Consider the following 18,486-nt stretch of genomic DNA (forward strand, 5'->3'; position numbering starts at 1 on the left):
TAGACATACATATATATATATATGTGTGTGTGTGTGTGCATATAAATGTGACTATGTCTACGCATCACAGATAAAATTAACTATTAAATACCGGCAATGATTGCAACCGTAGGAGAAAGTCAATTTTGGTTGGTGTCGTTGTATTTGTATTTTTTTTTCTTTTCTTTTCGTTTCACAGCTGAAAATAATGTAAATATTGTCAATTTTTTTGTGGATAATTTTTTTTCGTAAAAATACCCATCGTATTGCGGCATGGTTTGCGCCTTGTTATTTGCCAAGACAATTAGCCCTATGCCGAAATCGAAAGTTCACATTTTTTTTGCAAAAAATAAATCCATGTTTACATTAAAATTATGTTGGTAACAGGAAAAGGGGTGCTGGGAGAGATTACGCTATATTGGAAAATATTATTTAGAACACAACAACTGAATTTAATTTAAAAATCTTTAAAAATTCAAAAATGTGACTTTAAACTTTCCTCAAAAAAAAAAAAAAAAAATAAATAAATAAAAAAAATAAATAAATAAATAAAAATCTAAAATTTGACGTTATAAAATATCGATGACTTATAGTACGTTGAAGAATAATAATCGATAATTAAGATAATAGAGAGAATTTAAATTATTGATTCCATTCCATGTACCCCAAATAAATCCTCATAAAAAACAACAGCTTTAAAGCGCATTTATACGATTGATGATTCACTACCAAAACGACGATTTAGAACACCCTAAGGGAGTTATAGCCAAAAAAGTTCATTACTAAAAGCAACAATTTAAAAGGTCCAGTGGATTAATCTTGTGTGTTATGAGACACCCTTAGGGCTAAAATAAATCAAAGCTTGAATCGTGAATTCGACGTGAAAATACAACACTGTTGCCACTTGTAGCTGACAACAGTGTTGCCATCGATGTGGAAATCATCGACGTCACGATTTATATCCATGTGTATTTCCGTGCGTATGTCAAAATTGTAATTTTACATATGACTCATAATTTTTGCTATCACACACTGACATATGTTTTTATACCCTAAGCCATATGGCCGTGCCTCATCGAAATTACAGTTTTAAACCTTAGGTCTCTTCGGACCGTTTCAGAACATTTGGAGTCGATCTAGCCTCCGTCTGTCTGTCTGGGTGGCTGGTGCGCACGATAAGTCTCGAAGGCAGTATCCGATTTGGTTCAAACTTGGTACATCGTAATAGTATTATCAAACTTAGATCGAGCTCGGAGGTGGGCAAAATCGATCCACTGCTTCTGGTACCTCCCCCCCAACATTTTCACATAAAATATTTTACTGCACGGAGAAAGAATGGACAATCCAACTTTGCAAATTCAAATATTTGCATCAGTTCAGGCGCGAAAATGGACAATATCGGTTCACTCCATCGAGCATCTCCCCCCACGAAGGGTCAAAATTTTGAATAATCATAATTCTTATAAAATGTGATGTAAGAGTCCGATTGCTTTAGATTTAAGGATATTCAGTTTATTTGAAACATGAAATAAACATAAAATCAACGTTTATGGCTCTTCGGGACCTTTGAAATATATTATTTAAAATCAACGTTTAAGGCTCCTCGGGTCCTTTGGAAAATTTTCTTTAAAAATCTGTGTCATATGATTTTCATGTCTTTTGAAAAATATTTTTTTTTAAAATAACCGTTTAAGGATCATCAGGTCCTTTTAAAAATATTTTTTTTTAAAATAACCGTTTAAGGATCATCAGGTCCTTTTAAAAATATTTTTTTAAAAATCCACGATTAAGAAACATCAGGTCCTTTTAAAAATATTTTTTTAAAAATCCACGATTAAGAAACATCAGGTCCTTTTAAAAATATTTTTTAAAAATCCACGATTAAGAAACATCAGGTCCTTTTAAAAATATTTTTTTAAAAATCCACGATTACGGATCATCAGGTTCTGTAAAAAATATTCTTTAAAAATCCACGATTAAGAGACATCAGGTCCTTTTAAAAATATTTTTTAAAAATCCAGGATTTAGAGACATCAGGTCCTTTTAAAAATATTTTTTAAAAATTCACGATTAAGAAACATCAGGTCCTTTTAAAAATATTTTTTAAAAATCCACGTTTAAGGATCATCAGGTTCTGTAAAAAATATTCTTTAAAAATCCACGATTAAGAGACATCAGGTCATTTTAATAATATTTTTTAAAAATCCACGCTTAAGGATCATCAGGTCCTTTGAAAAATACTCTTTAAAAATCCACGATGAAGGATCATCAGGTCCTTTGAAAAATATTTTTTTAAAAATCCACGTTTAAGGATCATCAGGTCCTTTGAAAAATACTTTTTTAAAAATACACGTTTAAGGCAGAAAAATATTTTTTAAAAATCCACGTTTGAGGCTGAAAAATACTCTTTTAAAAAACGTTTAAGGATTATCAGGTCCTTTGAAAAATATTCTTTAAAAATTCACGATTAAGGATCATCAGGTCCTTTTAAAAATATTCGTAAAAAATCCACGATTGTGGCTATGTGGATCCTTGAAAAATAATCTTCGACAAATCCACGATCATGACTCTGTTGATCCCTGAAGAATTCTCCTTATAAACCCATGATTATTGCTCTGCTGGTCCTTCAAAAAATATTCTTTGAAATCCCACGAAGGGTCAAAATTTGAAATACCGTGAAGCTCATAAAACCCGAAATTAACATCGGATTTCATTCAGATGCGGCACATCTCAATATTTCCATTAACGCAAGATCTGTTATAAAAATGGTAGAAATCCGATCATTTCTTTTGGGTCAAAATTTTGAATAACCAAAACGATCATAAAATCCGAAATAGGCATCAAGTTCTCTTTATATTTCACACATTCCATCATTTCTACTAACACAAGATTTGCTGTGAAATTAACATCCGATTCTATTGAGACTTGGTACATCTTAATATTTCCATCAATTCCATAGTTCTGCTAAAAAGATGGTGGAGATCGGACCATTCTATTACTGATACTGGTACCTTCCCCAAAAAGAGTCAAAGTTTTGAATAACCAAAACTATCATAAAATTCGAAATAAGCATCCGGTTCTCTTCAGATTTCCCATTATTTCTACTAACACCAGATATGCTATGAAGACGGGATATATAGGTCAGTTTCTTCTGGTACCTTCCCCCACAAAGGGTCAAAATTTTGAATAGCGTGATTGCATGGCTTTAGCATCTTACTTTTACCAAGTGAGTAGCCAGAAAAAAACTCCCATTTATATGCAAATATTATTGCTGAAATTTTATTAAAATCAATATTCTCCTCAATATACACTTTACTTTCCTGCCGATCATAATCATTGGAGAAAAAAAAACGATTTGATTAATTTTCAAACAATTATTTTCCCAAAATTTTGAGAAAATCAAAAAAACGTATATGTATACGTAAACAAAGATCAGCTGACTGACATTTGATGTCATTTTAAACTAGTCTAAACAAGTAAGATTTACATAACGAGTCGATTTAAAGTGACTAGTCTAAATGGGCTATTAAATGTCAATTATAAAGCGTATACAATGGTAGAAGAATATAGGTAGATGCATCCATGCTTGGAATCATTGATATATTAATTTTTTTTAATTTTTTCTCAAAAATAAGTAGATTTTTATACGTTTTCTTATACGAAGCCAATCGGAGGTTATTATGATATGCATTTTTCAAAAAATATTACAAATTTCAATAATTTTTCATTGAAAATTTTTAATTCCAAAATTGTTTTGACATTTCATTGTCCCAGCAGTTGTGACGATGCGACTATCAACGTAAACTGAGGTTAGGAATAAGATTTACGTGAAGTATACGCTATGAAATTGACACTTGAGGGGATTTAGTTGTTTAAACGTGGTAGAAGAATATAGGTAGACGTATCGACACAGCAGCTGGGACAATGAACTGTCAAACCGATTTTGGAATTGAAAATGTTGAATGAAAAATTATTTAAATTTGAAAAAATTTGTTGAAAAAGGCTTATTATAATAACCTCCGAATGTCGTCGTATCAGAAAACATATAAAAAAACTATTTTTGAAGAAACATATAAAAATTTTTGACATATCAATGTTCCCAATCGTTGATGCATCTACCGGTATTTTTCTACCATGGGTTTAAACAAGATCTTATGCCAGAAAAAGTTGATTGTGTATTAAATTCTTCAATAAATATTCATATAAAATCTATGATGAGAACAGGCAATATTTCAAATTGTCCATAGGAATATGACACACTCTAGAAAAAATGAATAAAGGTATATGAGGACGATTTATTTGGCATTATGTTTTTAATACAATAAAAACAACTTTATTGTTCTAAAAATCTTGTGGAAATTCTCGAATGTTAGCACTTTATATTCTCATGGCGTTATTATTCTTAGCACATGTTCAATTAACCTTCTCGCGATGCCCAGTTCACCCACCCCCACCTAAACATGCAAAACACATAAACACCCATTCAACTTCCAGACAAACATACACTACATGCGTATTTCAAATCAAAAAAAAAATAGTTAGACATGAATGTTTACAAAATGTTTTTTTTTTTCTTCCATACTTTTCATTTCTTTATTTTGTTTTCAAAATTAATAACTCGCACATTTTTATTAGCCATTATCACAGCACAAGGCAGGGGAAACAACAACAATTGGCGTCATGTACAACCAGACATTAGATTCCAAAATAAATTTGTCACAAACAATGGTCGACAATGGCTCGCTGGCTGGGTGTTTGACTGACGGATTAACTGGCTGTGGGACCAAACCAAATATTTGAAAATTGTACAATGACCATGAATTGCCATAAAAATATGTACGCGATTTGGAAATCCCAATTCCCAATGCTGTCGCACACAGGCACACACAAACGACCGACCGCCAGCCACCCATATCATAAATATGCCCAAAATGCAACTTATTAAAAAAAATCGTTTTTAATATGTTGCCGGGAAGACAATTTTACTACTGCCATTTTGCCTAAAAACATTTTTATGGATCCAGTCAAAAGGCATTATATTTTAAGTTTTATTTACAAAACGTGTGTGAACGCACTGATCGAAACGAGCGCACACCTAATATCATGGCAGAAGAATACAGGTAGATGCATAAACGCTTGGGACCCTTGATATGTCAAAAAAATTTAAACGTTTTTTTAAATATAAGTAAATTTTTATATGTTTTCTTATACTACGTTATTCGGAGGCTATTATAATTCGCATTTTTTCAAACAATTTTTACAAATTTAAAACATTTTTCATTGAACATTTTCAATTCCAAAATTCGTTTGACAGTTCATTGTCCCAGCAGCTGTGTCGACGCGTCTACCTATATTCTTCTACCATGCCTAATATTCATTCAACTGTTTCTTTCATGGCAGAAGAATACAGGTAGATGCATCAACGCTTGGGAGCAATGATATGTCAAAAAAATTACATGTTTTTTTCAAATATAAGTAGATTTTAATATGTTTTCTTATATGAAGTCATTCGGAGATTATTATAATCCGTGTTTTTCAACAATTTTTACAAATTTAAATAACTTTTCATTCAAAAATTTCAATTTCAAAATTGGTTTGACAGTTCATTGTCCCAGCAGCTGTGTCGATGCGTCTACCTATATCCTTCTACCATGTGTTTCTTTACTAAACTAATGTCATGTTCCCACAGGATGTTTACAATGTTATCTTCTCTATATTACGGCGCTCAATTTTTGTTCTATGAACATGTAAAATTAAAACTTTTTCTAGAGGCAAGAAATGTCAAATGAACTTTTTTTATTTAACGGAAAGTAATAACAGGTCCATGAATTTAATTTTGGCAAAAAAAAAAAAAACATGTTTGCACGGCTTTATCTTCTTTATCTTCTTAATCTACCATGAAATAAATCCTGACAATAAGACTTATAGAGCTTTTACATACAAAATATTTACCAGGGTTAACCATGATAATAGACATAATACAATGAAGTTACCAGATGTTTCCCCGTGGTACAATAAAAAGGTAAGGTAGAGCTACCAGCTGTGTATGTATTTATTGTTTTGAAAAATAAAAACTGAATATTTTCGAAATCAATGATTGGAAGACGCGTAAATTGTGAGACGCGTATTAAAGCTATTCGCCAGTTTTGCCATGGAGTCGAAAGATGGAAATACTTTTGATAGAAAATCCAGGCATTCCATTCATTTTCACGCTCTTTGACTGTTTTTAAAATAAATGGAAACAATTTGTTGAATGCAAATTTGACAGGAAGCGGGCATAGCCTCAGGACTGTATTTTGGTAGTTTTACGAAGCTGTTCTACCTTCTTATTGTACCATGATATTTCCCATAGCCGTATTTGTTGTGTTTGATGATTAATCCAGATAACAATTTGTAAAGCTGCTATCAGACGATTAGGGTTTTACATATGCACTGTCAAAATTTCCATACGTAGAAGTTGCACGCATCGTGTGATACGTGGACGACATTTCTATGGTGAAATACATGCGTAAAGTACATACTATGGCAAAAGAATACAGGTGGGAGCATCAACGTTTGGGAACATTTATACGTTAAAAAATTTTAAATGTTTTATTAAAAATAAGTAGATTTTTATGTTTTCTTATACGACGCCAAACGAAGGTTGTTATGATATGCTTTTTTAACAATTTTTACAAATTTTAATGATTTTTCATTAAAAAGTCAGTTCCAAAATTGATTTGATAGTTCAATGACCCAGCAGCTGTGCCGACGTGATTACCTGTATTCTTCTACACACGTAATTTTTCGGTCACAGTGAGCCCTATTTTCATCGGAAAAATATAATTTAATTAAAAGTGTTGTTTGTTGTGTGAAAATATTAAAAAAAAAATAAGTTTGCGGTTAAATCCATCCATAAAGTATTATAATTTGTTTAGAAATAACAATGTAATCACAGTTTAATCAGAGGAAATATGAAAAAACCCACATGCAAGTGTGTGATAGCAAAAATTATGAGTCATATGTAAAATGGAAATGTTGATATACAAACGAAGGAACATATGGATAATAAAAGTGACAGCTCATACGTAAAATCCATTCCGTCTGATAATGCGTTTTATGGTTACAATCAACGCTTGTGAACATTGATATGTCAACATTTAATAAAAAAAAAATTGTCAAAAATAAGTAGATTTTTATATGAGTTCTTATACAAAGCCAATCGAAGGTTAATATGCTTTTTTAACAATTTTTACAAATTTGAATAATTTTTATTAAAATAATTTAGTTCCAAAATTGGTTTAATAGTTCAATGTTCCAGCAGCTGTGCCGACGTGATTGCCTATATTCTTCTACCATGGTACAAACCATTTAAATTTTTTTGACATATCAATGCTCCCAAGCCTTGATGCAGTAGATTTTTATATTCTTTCTTATACTACGTCATTCAGAGGCTATTATAATTCGCGTCTTTCAACAATTTTTAAAAATTTAAATAATTTTTCATTCAACATTTTCAATTCCAAAATTGGTTTGACAGTTCATTGTCCCAGCAGCTGTGTCGACGCGTCTACCTATATTCCATGGTACAAACGTAATTTTTCGGTCACAGAGAGCCCTATTTTCCCATATTTCCATTTTCCATGGTAGAAGAATATAGGTAGATGCATCAACGTTTGGGACATTGATGTGTCAACATTTTTCAATCTTTTTTTCAAAATAGTTTTTTGTTAGTTTACTCATACGACGCAAATCGGAGATTGCTATAAAATATATTTTTCAACAATTTTTACAAATTTCAATCATTTTTTATTCAATATTTTCAATTCCAAAATAGGTTTGACAGTTCATTGTCCCAGCAGCTGTGTCGATGCAACTACCTGTATTCTTCTACCATGCAATTTTCTGTAATTTTGCTTGTCAAATTTCAAGAAGGAAGGTTCCAATCTCTGATTTGTGTATGTACAATGGATTTATAAATATACATTTTGACAATGAGGTGTTGTCGAATGAATAATTATGAAAAGTCATGCAATCGACTTTACGTTCTTAATTCTACCATGTTTGAGTCTAAGAAAACCTAAAAATCTCTTCCTGAGATATGGAACATATTACTGTTATTACGTGCAAAGGAACGCCGGAAATAATAGATTAAATTTTATTTTTGTAAAATTTGTCAGTCGTCATACGTGAATAGTATTTTAGATACAAAAATGTTGAGTCCGTTGGAACATGGTTGCCATATTCGATTTAGCAAATGAGACTATTTCTATTGTTATGTCATGGTTACTCTACTATAGTTGTTGTTATACTTTTTTGCTCCATTTTCTCCCCACAGAACTTACCAGTGTTGCCGTTTGAAATTTTTATTTCAGCCCAATTTTTTTCTAAAAACCGCCCAAAATCGACCATATCCGCCCAAACTGTATAAAGTTGAATAATTTATATGTAGTTTGTATTCAAGTAAATTTTATTGAAAACTTTACACTATACATAAAAAAGGTACTTAGAGAAAATAAAAATTTTCAGTTTTTTTATATATAAATATATTATATATATATATATATATATATATATATATATATATATATTTGAAAAAGTAACATAATACAAGAATTCAATGTATTAAATACATTAAAGTCATTATTATTATTCAGGTTTTTATACCCTACAACACTATGTGTTGGGGGTATTATAACTTTGATTGGGCCAAAAATAATGTAACACCTTGAAATATTGGTTTCCCACATAGGAAAGTATATATGGATCTTCCTATCTCGCCGAGCTGAGTCGATCTATCTTACGTAGATGCCGATAGTAAAAATATCGGATATATATAGAGAAATATATACAATGTATATATACAAAGGAAGGGGATGTCAGCTAGAATGCTTATATCTTCAGAATGGCTGGAGCGATTTTGACAAATTTTGTCAATTTAGAATGCCCTTGTGGCATTAAAGTATAAAAACTGAAAAATCGCATAAAAAGATACCAATAATGATGTTCATATAGATTTTGTAGTATTTTGTGACCTTTTTTATTTTTTCATATTTTTTATCGCATGTGATTTTTTCAAATTGACTTATAATATTGAAGTATTTGTTTTGTAATATTATTTTACTTTACAACACAGGTTAGGGTTATTATTTATATACAGATTGCAATTATCGTTCGATCCCCACGAAATTTTTCAGAAAGGTAGGGTTAGGCTCAAAAGGGCTTAGCCTATTGTTTTCAAAGATGTCCGCAATATATTTAGGGGTTGAAATTGACCAGCAACTCAAAATGTTCCTGATTTTGCTGCCGTTATAAAGGTCCCAAATATAAACCTAAGGACACGAAATCTCGCATGAAGTTAGAGCTAAGGACAGCGGGTAGAATGGACCACTACTTTTGTGTAAAAAAAATACCAACATTACTTACAGGCGATACACAATAGGCGAACTTCTGGCTTTTTTATGCTGATTTCGTTGACAAGCAAATCAAGCAAAGGGGCCTCTTGCTTTTGGAGATGATCGCAAAATATTTAGGGGTTTAAATGAACCAAAAACAGAAAAAAAAATCCTGATCACACATATGAAGCCAATCGACACACCTGAAAAGCACAGAGAAGAATTCTGGCATTTTGGATGACCATTGGAATATATTTAGCCGTAAAATGGACCACAAAAACTAACAGCACGACGGAGTGCATAAATATTTTGAAAATGTCCCTGGTCAAAATGCTAAGGGTAATATCTGGGCAGTGCTCCGTGACATAATTTCAAAAGCGAAATCTTCCAAAATGGATTTGGACATGAAGGAGCTTCTAACATATTGTAGTGTTGTAGGCTATCACATGGTCGGCCCCGCACGACTATAGCCTAATGTATTATATATATTATTAAAAAACTTAACAAAAATCTATAAATTAAATAACGATTCATCTCAATAAAAAAATATAAAATTCAGTTAGTAATAAAAAAATTAAACTTGGTAAAAATAAACAATGAAAAAAAAATTGTACCCAATATGGAAAAAATCCGCCCAAAATCCGCCCAAACCACAAAATTTATCTTTTTTCCGCCCAAATTTGGACGGAAACGCCCAAAACGGCAACACTGGAACTTACTGAGTAAATTTGACTGCCAAAGTGAAAAGACATACCTATTTACACTTGTCATTGATCATATTTCAATAATGTTTACATTGACCCAATTTACGTGTTACATAAATGACACATCTCAAAATCAAATTACATTGAAAGTTTTATTGCCAAGTTTGAGTCCTTATACTGTGCCAAGTTTTGATTTATCGAAAATCTCAATAATTAAATATTCACCTTTTTTCAAAGGTGAACAATTTCCCAAATGATAATGAACTGCCACGGGTGACATTCTGTCATTAACAATAAGAAATAAAAAATGAACAAAAAATTGACATTAGTATTGAAATGACAATAGAATTTGAAATTGAAAACAAAAATTTTGTTGTTTTGTTTGAAATCAATATAAAGTTTGAAGAACTTGCATAAAGCGGAAATGATTTAAAGTGGGGGTTGCCAGGCAAATGGTATGCGTTTCGAATTGTAAGAGCATTTGGTACCATAGCACAAGCGAACACCGGGAAACAATATTTTTTTTTTAATTTTTATTTTCTGTTGTCGTTTTTTTGCTTCTTCTCCTGCTAGAATTTAAAATAAGCATTAAACTTAAATAACTTATCAATAGCCAATTTTTTTAGAATCCAATCATGTTATGGTGGCTAGCAGTGATGCTTTGCATACTAAAGACAAAGCATTTCATTTGTGCTGGGGGAGGCTCAAAGACTTGCAAAAAAAACAAAGTTGGGTAAAGCGTGTGTGTATGTGGTTTAACTAAATGCTTGGTTGGCCGGCCACTTCACTTGGTATCCGTATTGTGTCACATAAATTCACGCTTTTGGTCTTTATCGTTGTCGTCGTCGTCGTCGGCTCTTTTTATTGTCATCCACCGAAAGTGCTAGATGGCATATTCAATTTCAAGGCAAAAATATTCCAATCCAATAAGAATATTGTATTTGGATCATATAACAATTAAATAAAAAACGGATAAGAAATATGCATATTTTTACAATTTTATAATTGAGAATGTTCTAATTGCATTCACACTCAATCGAATGAGAATTTTAATGTGACAGAAATGGATCGCGTGGAAATTAATGGAGGTATTCGGATCTGGTTTAAATGTTTGTAAATATAAGATGAACCGAATATGATAATATGAATGCATTACCTTATTGGTACAATGCGGTTAAGAGAATACTCAAAGGCGAAGCAGAATGAACGCGTTGCGCGTTTTTCATGTCACGTGTTACCTATGAAACAACAATTATCCGGTACTAAACTTCTTGTTGTTTTATCGCAGAGGCGTGGTGCGTTAATTTTTCTCTGGTCTTTAAAGTGGAAAACAGAATGGATGCGCTATGCGTTCTTTCTGGGGATAAGTGGGGGATAAGTATTAGCTCATATTCTGCTGGCTTCTTCGTAGATGAACTAAGGAGTTTTAGGTTGACGTAGTTCGATTATGGCCCTAGGCTCGTTTGTTATTTGCCGAAGATGCCAGCCGATGACTTAAGTCAGCCAGATAAGCGATTTATGTATTTCCACCTTAAGTTCGGCCGGGCCGAACTTTGTATACCCTCCACCATTTGCAACGAATTTGGCAATTTTCAAAAATATGAAATCCGTTAAAAATCCATTAAAATCTTATAAATACTGAATGTAACTGCATAGGCAATTTTTTTCTTGAAAAAAATTCAGTGAATTATGTAGCTAAAATCATCACAATACCGAATATAGGGAGGTACCATTATATAGGGCTATACCAAAACGTGGACCTGCGAAGACAGACTGTGATATTCATTACGAACTTTAAATACCAAATTTGGAACAATTCCGGTAAATAATGTCGCTAAAATCATCAAAATACTGAATATCGGGAGGTGCCGTTATATATACGAAGGCGTGGACCTGCACAGACAATTTTCTGTCATAGGCTTTAGTATCTAATACGAACTTTAAATACCAAATTTAAAACATTTCCGGTGAACAATGTCGCTAAAATCATCAAAATACCGAATATCCGGAGGTACCATTGCATGGGGCTATACGAAGACGTGGATCTGCAAAGGCAATTTTCTGTCATAGGCTGTAGTATCCATTACAAACTTCAAATACCAAATTTAAAACATTTCCGGTGAAGAATGTCGCTTAAATCACCAAAATACGTAAAATAGGGTATACGTTAATAGGATATAGGTATCATTATATGGGCGCTATACCAAAACGTGGACCTACATGGCCCAAAAGTCCTGCAGATATAATATACATTTGAGTAAAATTTTATCAACCTACTTCATTTTGTTCGAAAGCTGGGGTGATTTCCACAGATGGACGGGCATCGCTCAATCAACATAGAATTTTATGCTGATGAAGAATCTACATATATACTTTGTGGGATGTAAAATGTATATTTCGACGTGTTACAAACGGAATAACAAAATTATTATACCCTCCATACTATGTATGGTGGAGGATATAAAAAACGTATCCATTCTGTTATGGTTCAGGAACAGAACAAATGATAATGCATATAAATACGCATAAAATCTGAATGTAAACATGATTTAAGTCGGTAACATTTGAACAATTTAAGACATATGAAAGCTGAAAGCTATGAATGATAATACGGTTTATATTATCGACAAATATCAAGGATAAAACCGTGTGGACAAGAGAACACTATTAACATTGAAGTGTAGATGGCGCTACATGCAAATAAATAAAACATTCTTCAGTAATTTTGAAATTCAAATATAACCATGACAAATAAACAAACCCTTTATCCACAAGCACAAGCATTTATTAAATAGTTTGCATTACCTCGAATCGGATTGCTACAAAAAATCCGTATTCAAAGACTTCTTTTTGGGTTCATAAACTATGCATCCTAAACATATTTTCACTCCTATTAAGCCAAGGTGAATTAAGACATGTTTTTTAAGGAGTTATCAGAAATACGTGCCTTAAAGTTATAAATATGCGATGCTATGTACAACAGACTTGTCTTCTTTCTCCGTACCAAACAAACAATACAACGTATTTATCTCGGTCAACATAATAGTTACATATTTTTAAATTCTAACAAAATAACCCACAAAAATACAAAATATCTTAAAAATTTTTTTATTAGATATTTACGAACACGGTACATATTTACTTTAAAAAATCTTATAAAATTTAACGACTAAATTATACTATTCTTTAAAAAATGTGAACACTAAATGCATTTCTTTAGAAAATATTCTGAAAAATTCACGATTTCTAAAATATTTTTTAAAATCTGATATTTTTTATTTAATTTTTTTTTTAATTTTCATCAGCTATTTTTCTTTATTCTTTATATAATGTATTTAAAGACTTATTTATGCCCTTTTTAGAAATATTCCAAAATAATTACTATATTTTCATAATAGTTTTGTAGAAAATCCCTTATATTCCTTTAAAAACATTCAGAGGAAATAATCCATAAACAATAACTAAAAAATCCACGATTATATACCTCATATTAATAATATTTGTACAAATTAAATATTAGTGGACCGATTTTCCTTAAGAAGCACTTAAAATCCAGGATTTTAGATCACATTTTCCTTTAATAATAATGTTAAAAAATTAGGTTTATAATCCTCTTCCTTTATTTTTTATTTGTGTCTACTATGATAGCAGACTGAGCGCCATCTACACTTCAATCATTTATTTTTCCTATTTTTTACATCAATCACATTACCTAAAGCACCCTTAAACTACCAAGCATTTGTCAAATTGAGAACGCAGTGTGTGAAAATGGAGTGAAAAATATCAAATAAATGGGAAATAAATGAGGAAAATCCAATGAAAATTGTGTAAAAATAAAGAAAAATATCCACTTCAACGTCTCAAATAGAAATTCAAAGGAAAATCGAATAATTTTAAAGGAAAAACATAATTATTTGTGGCTGAAAATTTCGTCACATTTTAAGAGGAAGAAGAAGAAGCATTATCAAGGCAACAAGAAGAAGAAAAGAACACAACAAACACAGTAAACAATGGGCAGAAAATGCTGTATTGCCGGGTGCACTTCCACATCACGCTTGCCGGAACACCATGGAGTCACATATCATTCTTTCCCAGCAGGTAAGTAACGTGAAGCATTTTTTGAGCTGCAATTGTTAAATTTCTGCATTTCATTTTCAGATGAAAACACCCGCTCCATTTGGATAAAGAACACCAAAATCAACTCAGATCGCCAAATTACAAAAAGTGTTTTGGTCTGTTCCAGACATTTCCGCAGGGCAGATTTTCAACCTCAACGCAGTGGAAAATATCTGTTGAAGCAGAAAGTATTTCCCACCGTTTTTCCATGGGGCAAAGTCGATGCCGCTCAAATTGAGGAAGATTTGGAATTTCTCAATTCAGCCACACCAAGTGTTCCACCAACAGCTGTGCTCACGGCCTCTGCTGATTCCGTGGATGAAGATACCAAAGCCACTGTTGCGGCCACTGTCGCTCAGATAATGGCCCAGACGGCAGAGCTAAATGCCGCCGCAGCAGCATTGAAAAATGAAAAACCTGGCGAAAATTTAGACGACTCCACACATGATTTAGGAGTTGTAGCATCGCCGGGTGTAAAATATGAACCAGTTACATCCTTTAATCCCGGAGCACGTCTTGAAGCTCAAGATTTTGAAGGTGTTTGGCATTCGGCCCGCATCGTAGAGGTGGATAATGATGATCGTGAGGTTTTGATAAAATTTGAAAAAACTGGAAAGGTGAAATCAACCATTGTGGGAACCGAAGAATGGATTCCTATGAATTCATCACGTTTACGCCAGAAAATCTCCACAAAACCAATACCGGTATTCACTTTGGAAGAGAAATGTTTGGCTCGTTGGTCTGGGCCGCGTAAATTCCCCGGCACGGTAAAGAAAATTCTGGGAAATGACACGTATGAGGTTCTATTCGATGATGGTTATGTGAAAAATGTTCGGGCCATTCATATGAATAAGATTTTGAATGAAGTCCAAGAGCCCTTGGCAGTAACGGTGCCAGAGTTGGTTGGAGGCGAAACCACTTTGCAACCATCACCCTCAACACCTTTGCCGGCAGCTGCAGCTTCACCTTCACCTGGTGTAAAACGGGCCTCCACAACTCCAGCGGATGGCTCCAAGCCAAAGAAAAGGGCTGGAAGTGCGGGACGCAAAGATTGGCCTTTATTGGATTTATCAAAATTGGATATACGTAGGTTATTTTAAAGATTTTGAATTATTTATTTTTAATTTTGGAAAATTATTTTTCTAGCTTCCCTGAATCTCCCCGAAATACCCAGGGATGGTGAGTGGACCTGCCATTGGGTAAATGATCAACCCATAGGCCGTGAAGGTTTTCTCATTGTGGGTGAGCATCGCAAACCCACGGTCATTGTAGAAGATTGGCGCCTCCCAGAGGGTTGGGTAAAACACATGTATCAACGTTCCAATGTTCTGGGCAAATGGGATGTTATTCTTGTCAGTCCATTGGGAAAACGTTTTCGTTCAAAGGCCGATCTCAAAACATTTCTGGAAGAACAGGGTCAGGTCTATAATCCTGATATATATGACTTTAGTATACATAGACGTAGGGCCAAGGATATCAATTGTTATGTCTACACTCCGGGCTATGTGCCACAGCAACCACCCAAACCAAAATCATCATTGAATTTCGATGTCCCTGTGGAGAATAAACCATTATCGACGCTAGAGCCTTTGGGGACCTCAGCCCCCTCACCATATATGGAAACTCCCGTGGCAGAGCCATTGCCACCAATTGAGTTGCTGACATCAACAAGTTCAGCGGCGGATGATAAAAGTGTGACCCAGGTTGGTGCTGAGGTACCAAAACAATTATTGGAATCCGCTGAGATGAGCTCTACACCTACTCCCACAAATACACCCACAGTCGATTTGAAAGAGGAAATTGTAAGTGCAACTGGAGAGACAGCTGCCGCACAAACAAATGTTCCAGAATCAACAGGTCCTCAGGTGGAAGATGGCTATGGTAAGCTTTGGATTTCAGTTTTTGATTTGGTTTTGGCAAATTTCAATTTGTTTAAATAATTGTTTTACGCCTCATTTTTTTCAGCACTTATCGGAGGCCTTAAGGTACAGATTGTGGACAATCTTTTCCGTTGTCCTGATGAGGGATGTTCCAAAAATTTCCGCAAAGAAAATCATCTACAGATTCATGTCAAACATTATCATTTGAATTTGGCCAAGTAAGAAGACATCCTGAAATAAGGAATTGTTGCAAATAATTAAATTCAATACACACCTTTTTACAGACTCCTTGGTTCCTGTCCCAAAATGCAGGAATTGGCTGAAAAACGTACACGCCCCACAGACCATGATGCCGCTGAACCTACACCAAGGAATCAAATACCCAATCAACAATTCTTTGCCAAATTACATCAACAAGATTTAGAACAAACCCGTGCTCATCGCAGAAGTATTGGAGTAGTGAAGCCGCAAAATATGGAGGCAACTGAAAATGTTGAAAATCAGGTCAAAACTGAACCAGGAGATCAGGTCACAACAGAAGCAAATACCAGCACATCGGCAGCCAACAATTCTACCTTGGAGAGTTCATTTGCCTCAACTACAGCAGATGATTCTTTGGGTAATGTCGAGGCGATGGCAGATGCTCCACCTCTTTCCAAGAAATCAAGATTTTCACCATCGAAGCGTACTCCCGGGGCGAGGAAAAGTAATCGTCAACGTACCACAAGGAAATATTTGACGGCGGCCCAAGCCACAGCTAGCCGGTCAATGCAGCAAAACACTAGCCACACTTCCTCGACGGGAGTACCACCAACTACAGGGGATTCCAGTTTTAGTGGTGTGGCAGATTTTGAGGAAACTCGCCACTCATTCAATGCCACTCCAGAAATAAACAAAGACAACAAAAAACGAAAACCCAATGTGGGCAATACACCCCTTAGCAGTGTGGAATCTCCCATTACAGCCGATTCGGGATCAAGCTCTCTTCAGCCAATGTCCAATAACGATGCGGCGGAAAATGCCACACAACAATATATCAAAGAAAACGGGGAAATCATCAAAATTGTACGCATGCGTCAAGAGGAAATTATCAATTGTCTGTGTAAATATATGGAAGAGGATGGTTTAATGATTCAGTGTGAGCTATGCTTGTGCTGGCAACATGGCCAATGTCATGGCATTGAAAATGAATCACAAGTACCAGATAAATATGTCTGCTATACGTGTCGTAATCCTGAAAAGGGACGTTATTCAATGCAATTTAAACATGATCAAGATTGGTTATATGAGGGTAAATTACCTGCGGCCAATTATCACACACAAAATCAAACGTTGCTGAATAAGCGGGCAGATTATCTCAAACGTACCCATGTTTTGACGGGTAACCTTTTGGAACTAAAGAATTTCATGCATTCCCTGAAAGTCAAAATCAACATTGCCAACAATAAATGTCATCCTAAATTGTATTTGTGGGCCACAAAATGGGATGATGATTTAGAGATGAAAGAGGAAATAAAAAGCGAGGAGGATTCCGAGAAGAAATTCGATACTGATAATAAACTCTGCTTAACTCCCAACTCGAAGAAGATTAAAACTGAGCCAATGACGCCAGTCAAACCCCCTATACCCAATATACCACAACCTGAGGCTCCCATTGATGGTGGTGAATGTCAACAACGTTTGCAGGAACACATTAAAATACAACAAACTTTGGCAATGCAACGTCTTAGTGATATTGAATCTGCCATAGATGGTAAGAGGTTTTGAAATTATTCAAAATGTTGTTAGAGTTTTAAAATGTATTTTGATTTTACAGCCTTGGAACAGGAAGATGATTTACCTGACCTGCATGATGCCGACTTGGGTACCACCAAAGATGTTTTGGCCACCTTTATAAAAGATCTGGATACCATGAAACAAATTGCCAAATTGAATGCATTGGAACACACGAAAATTGCTCTGAAGAATGCGGTGCCAGCAGTTTAAGTGGTTTAGAATTTTATTATTTTTTTAAATACGTTATGTATTTTATTACGTATATTTTAACAACAATTTGTTTTATTTTGTTTAAAAAAAATTGCTTTTTAAAAGGCAAATTTTAGGTTACTAGTTTTTAGAGCTTGTTTGAATAAAAAATGGATAATGAATGTCACACAAAATTTAAATATTCAAAGTATTTGAAGATCACAAACGAATAGAACTCGGAAGCATGTTTTCTCACTAATCAGGAACCCAACAAGACGTAACGAAATCACATACCCAAAGAGTGCCGTTCTTCCATAGTAGTGGATGGAAAATGCTGTATTGCAAACCAACTATTATATATGTTGGGACGCAGCTCAAATGAAAGATATGGAGGAGAACTTTCACAATATATATGCCTTATTTTTAAAATAACCCTATCTTTCGATTTTCAGAAGAAAACATGAGCAG

The 18,486-nt window shown here is 33.8% G+C and overlaps 1 protein-coding gene across 1 annotated transcript; it reads left to right on the plus strand.

The window, feature by feature from the left end:
* Window positions 1-13,785: 13,785 nt before the first annotated feature.
* On the plus strand, window positions 13,786-18,212 carry LOC131805629 (uncharacterized). Its single transcript, XM_059129027.1, has 6 exons — window positions 13,786-14,155; window positions 14,216-15,259; window positions 15,320-16,054; window positions 16,139-16,271; window positions 16,338-17,806; window positions 17,870-18,212. The coding sequence occupies exons 1-6, from the start codon at window positions 14,068-14,070 to the stop codon at window positions 18,037-18,039; spliced, it is 3,639 nt and encodes a 1,212-aa protein (XP_058985010.1). The 5' UTR covers window positions 13,786-14,067; the 3' UTR covers window positions 18,040-18,212.
* The last annotated feature ends 274 nt before the right edge of the window (window positions 18,213-18,486 follow it).

Source organism: Musca domestica, unplaced genomic scaffold (genome assembly GCF_030504385.1).
Source record: "Musca domestica strain aabys unplaced genomic scaffold, Musca_domestica.polishedcontigs.V.1.1 59, whole genome shotgun sequence".
Lineage (NCBI taxonomy): Eukaryota > Metazoa > Arthropoda > Insecta > Diptera > Muscidae > Musca > Musca domestica.

What these genes read in the sequence shown, in the direction of transcription:
- LOC131805629 (XM_059129027.1), top strand. Translation starts at nt 14,068, where the DNA reads ATGGGCAGAAAATGCTGTATTGCCGGGTGCACTTCCACATCACGCTTG. An exon ending in TATCATTTGAATTTGGCCAA is followed by an intron (nt 16,272 to 16,337) that starts GTAAGAAGACAT and finishes ACCTTTTTACAG; the next exon opens with ACTCCTTGGTTCCTGTCCCA. An exon ending in TATTGAATCTGCCATAGATG is followed by an intron (nt 17,807 to 17,869) that starts GTAAGAGGTTTT and finishes TTGATTTTACAG; the next exon opens with CCTTGGAACAGGAAGATGAT.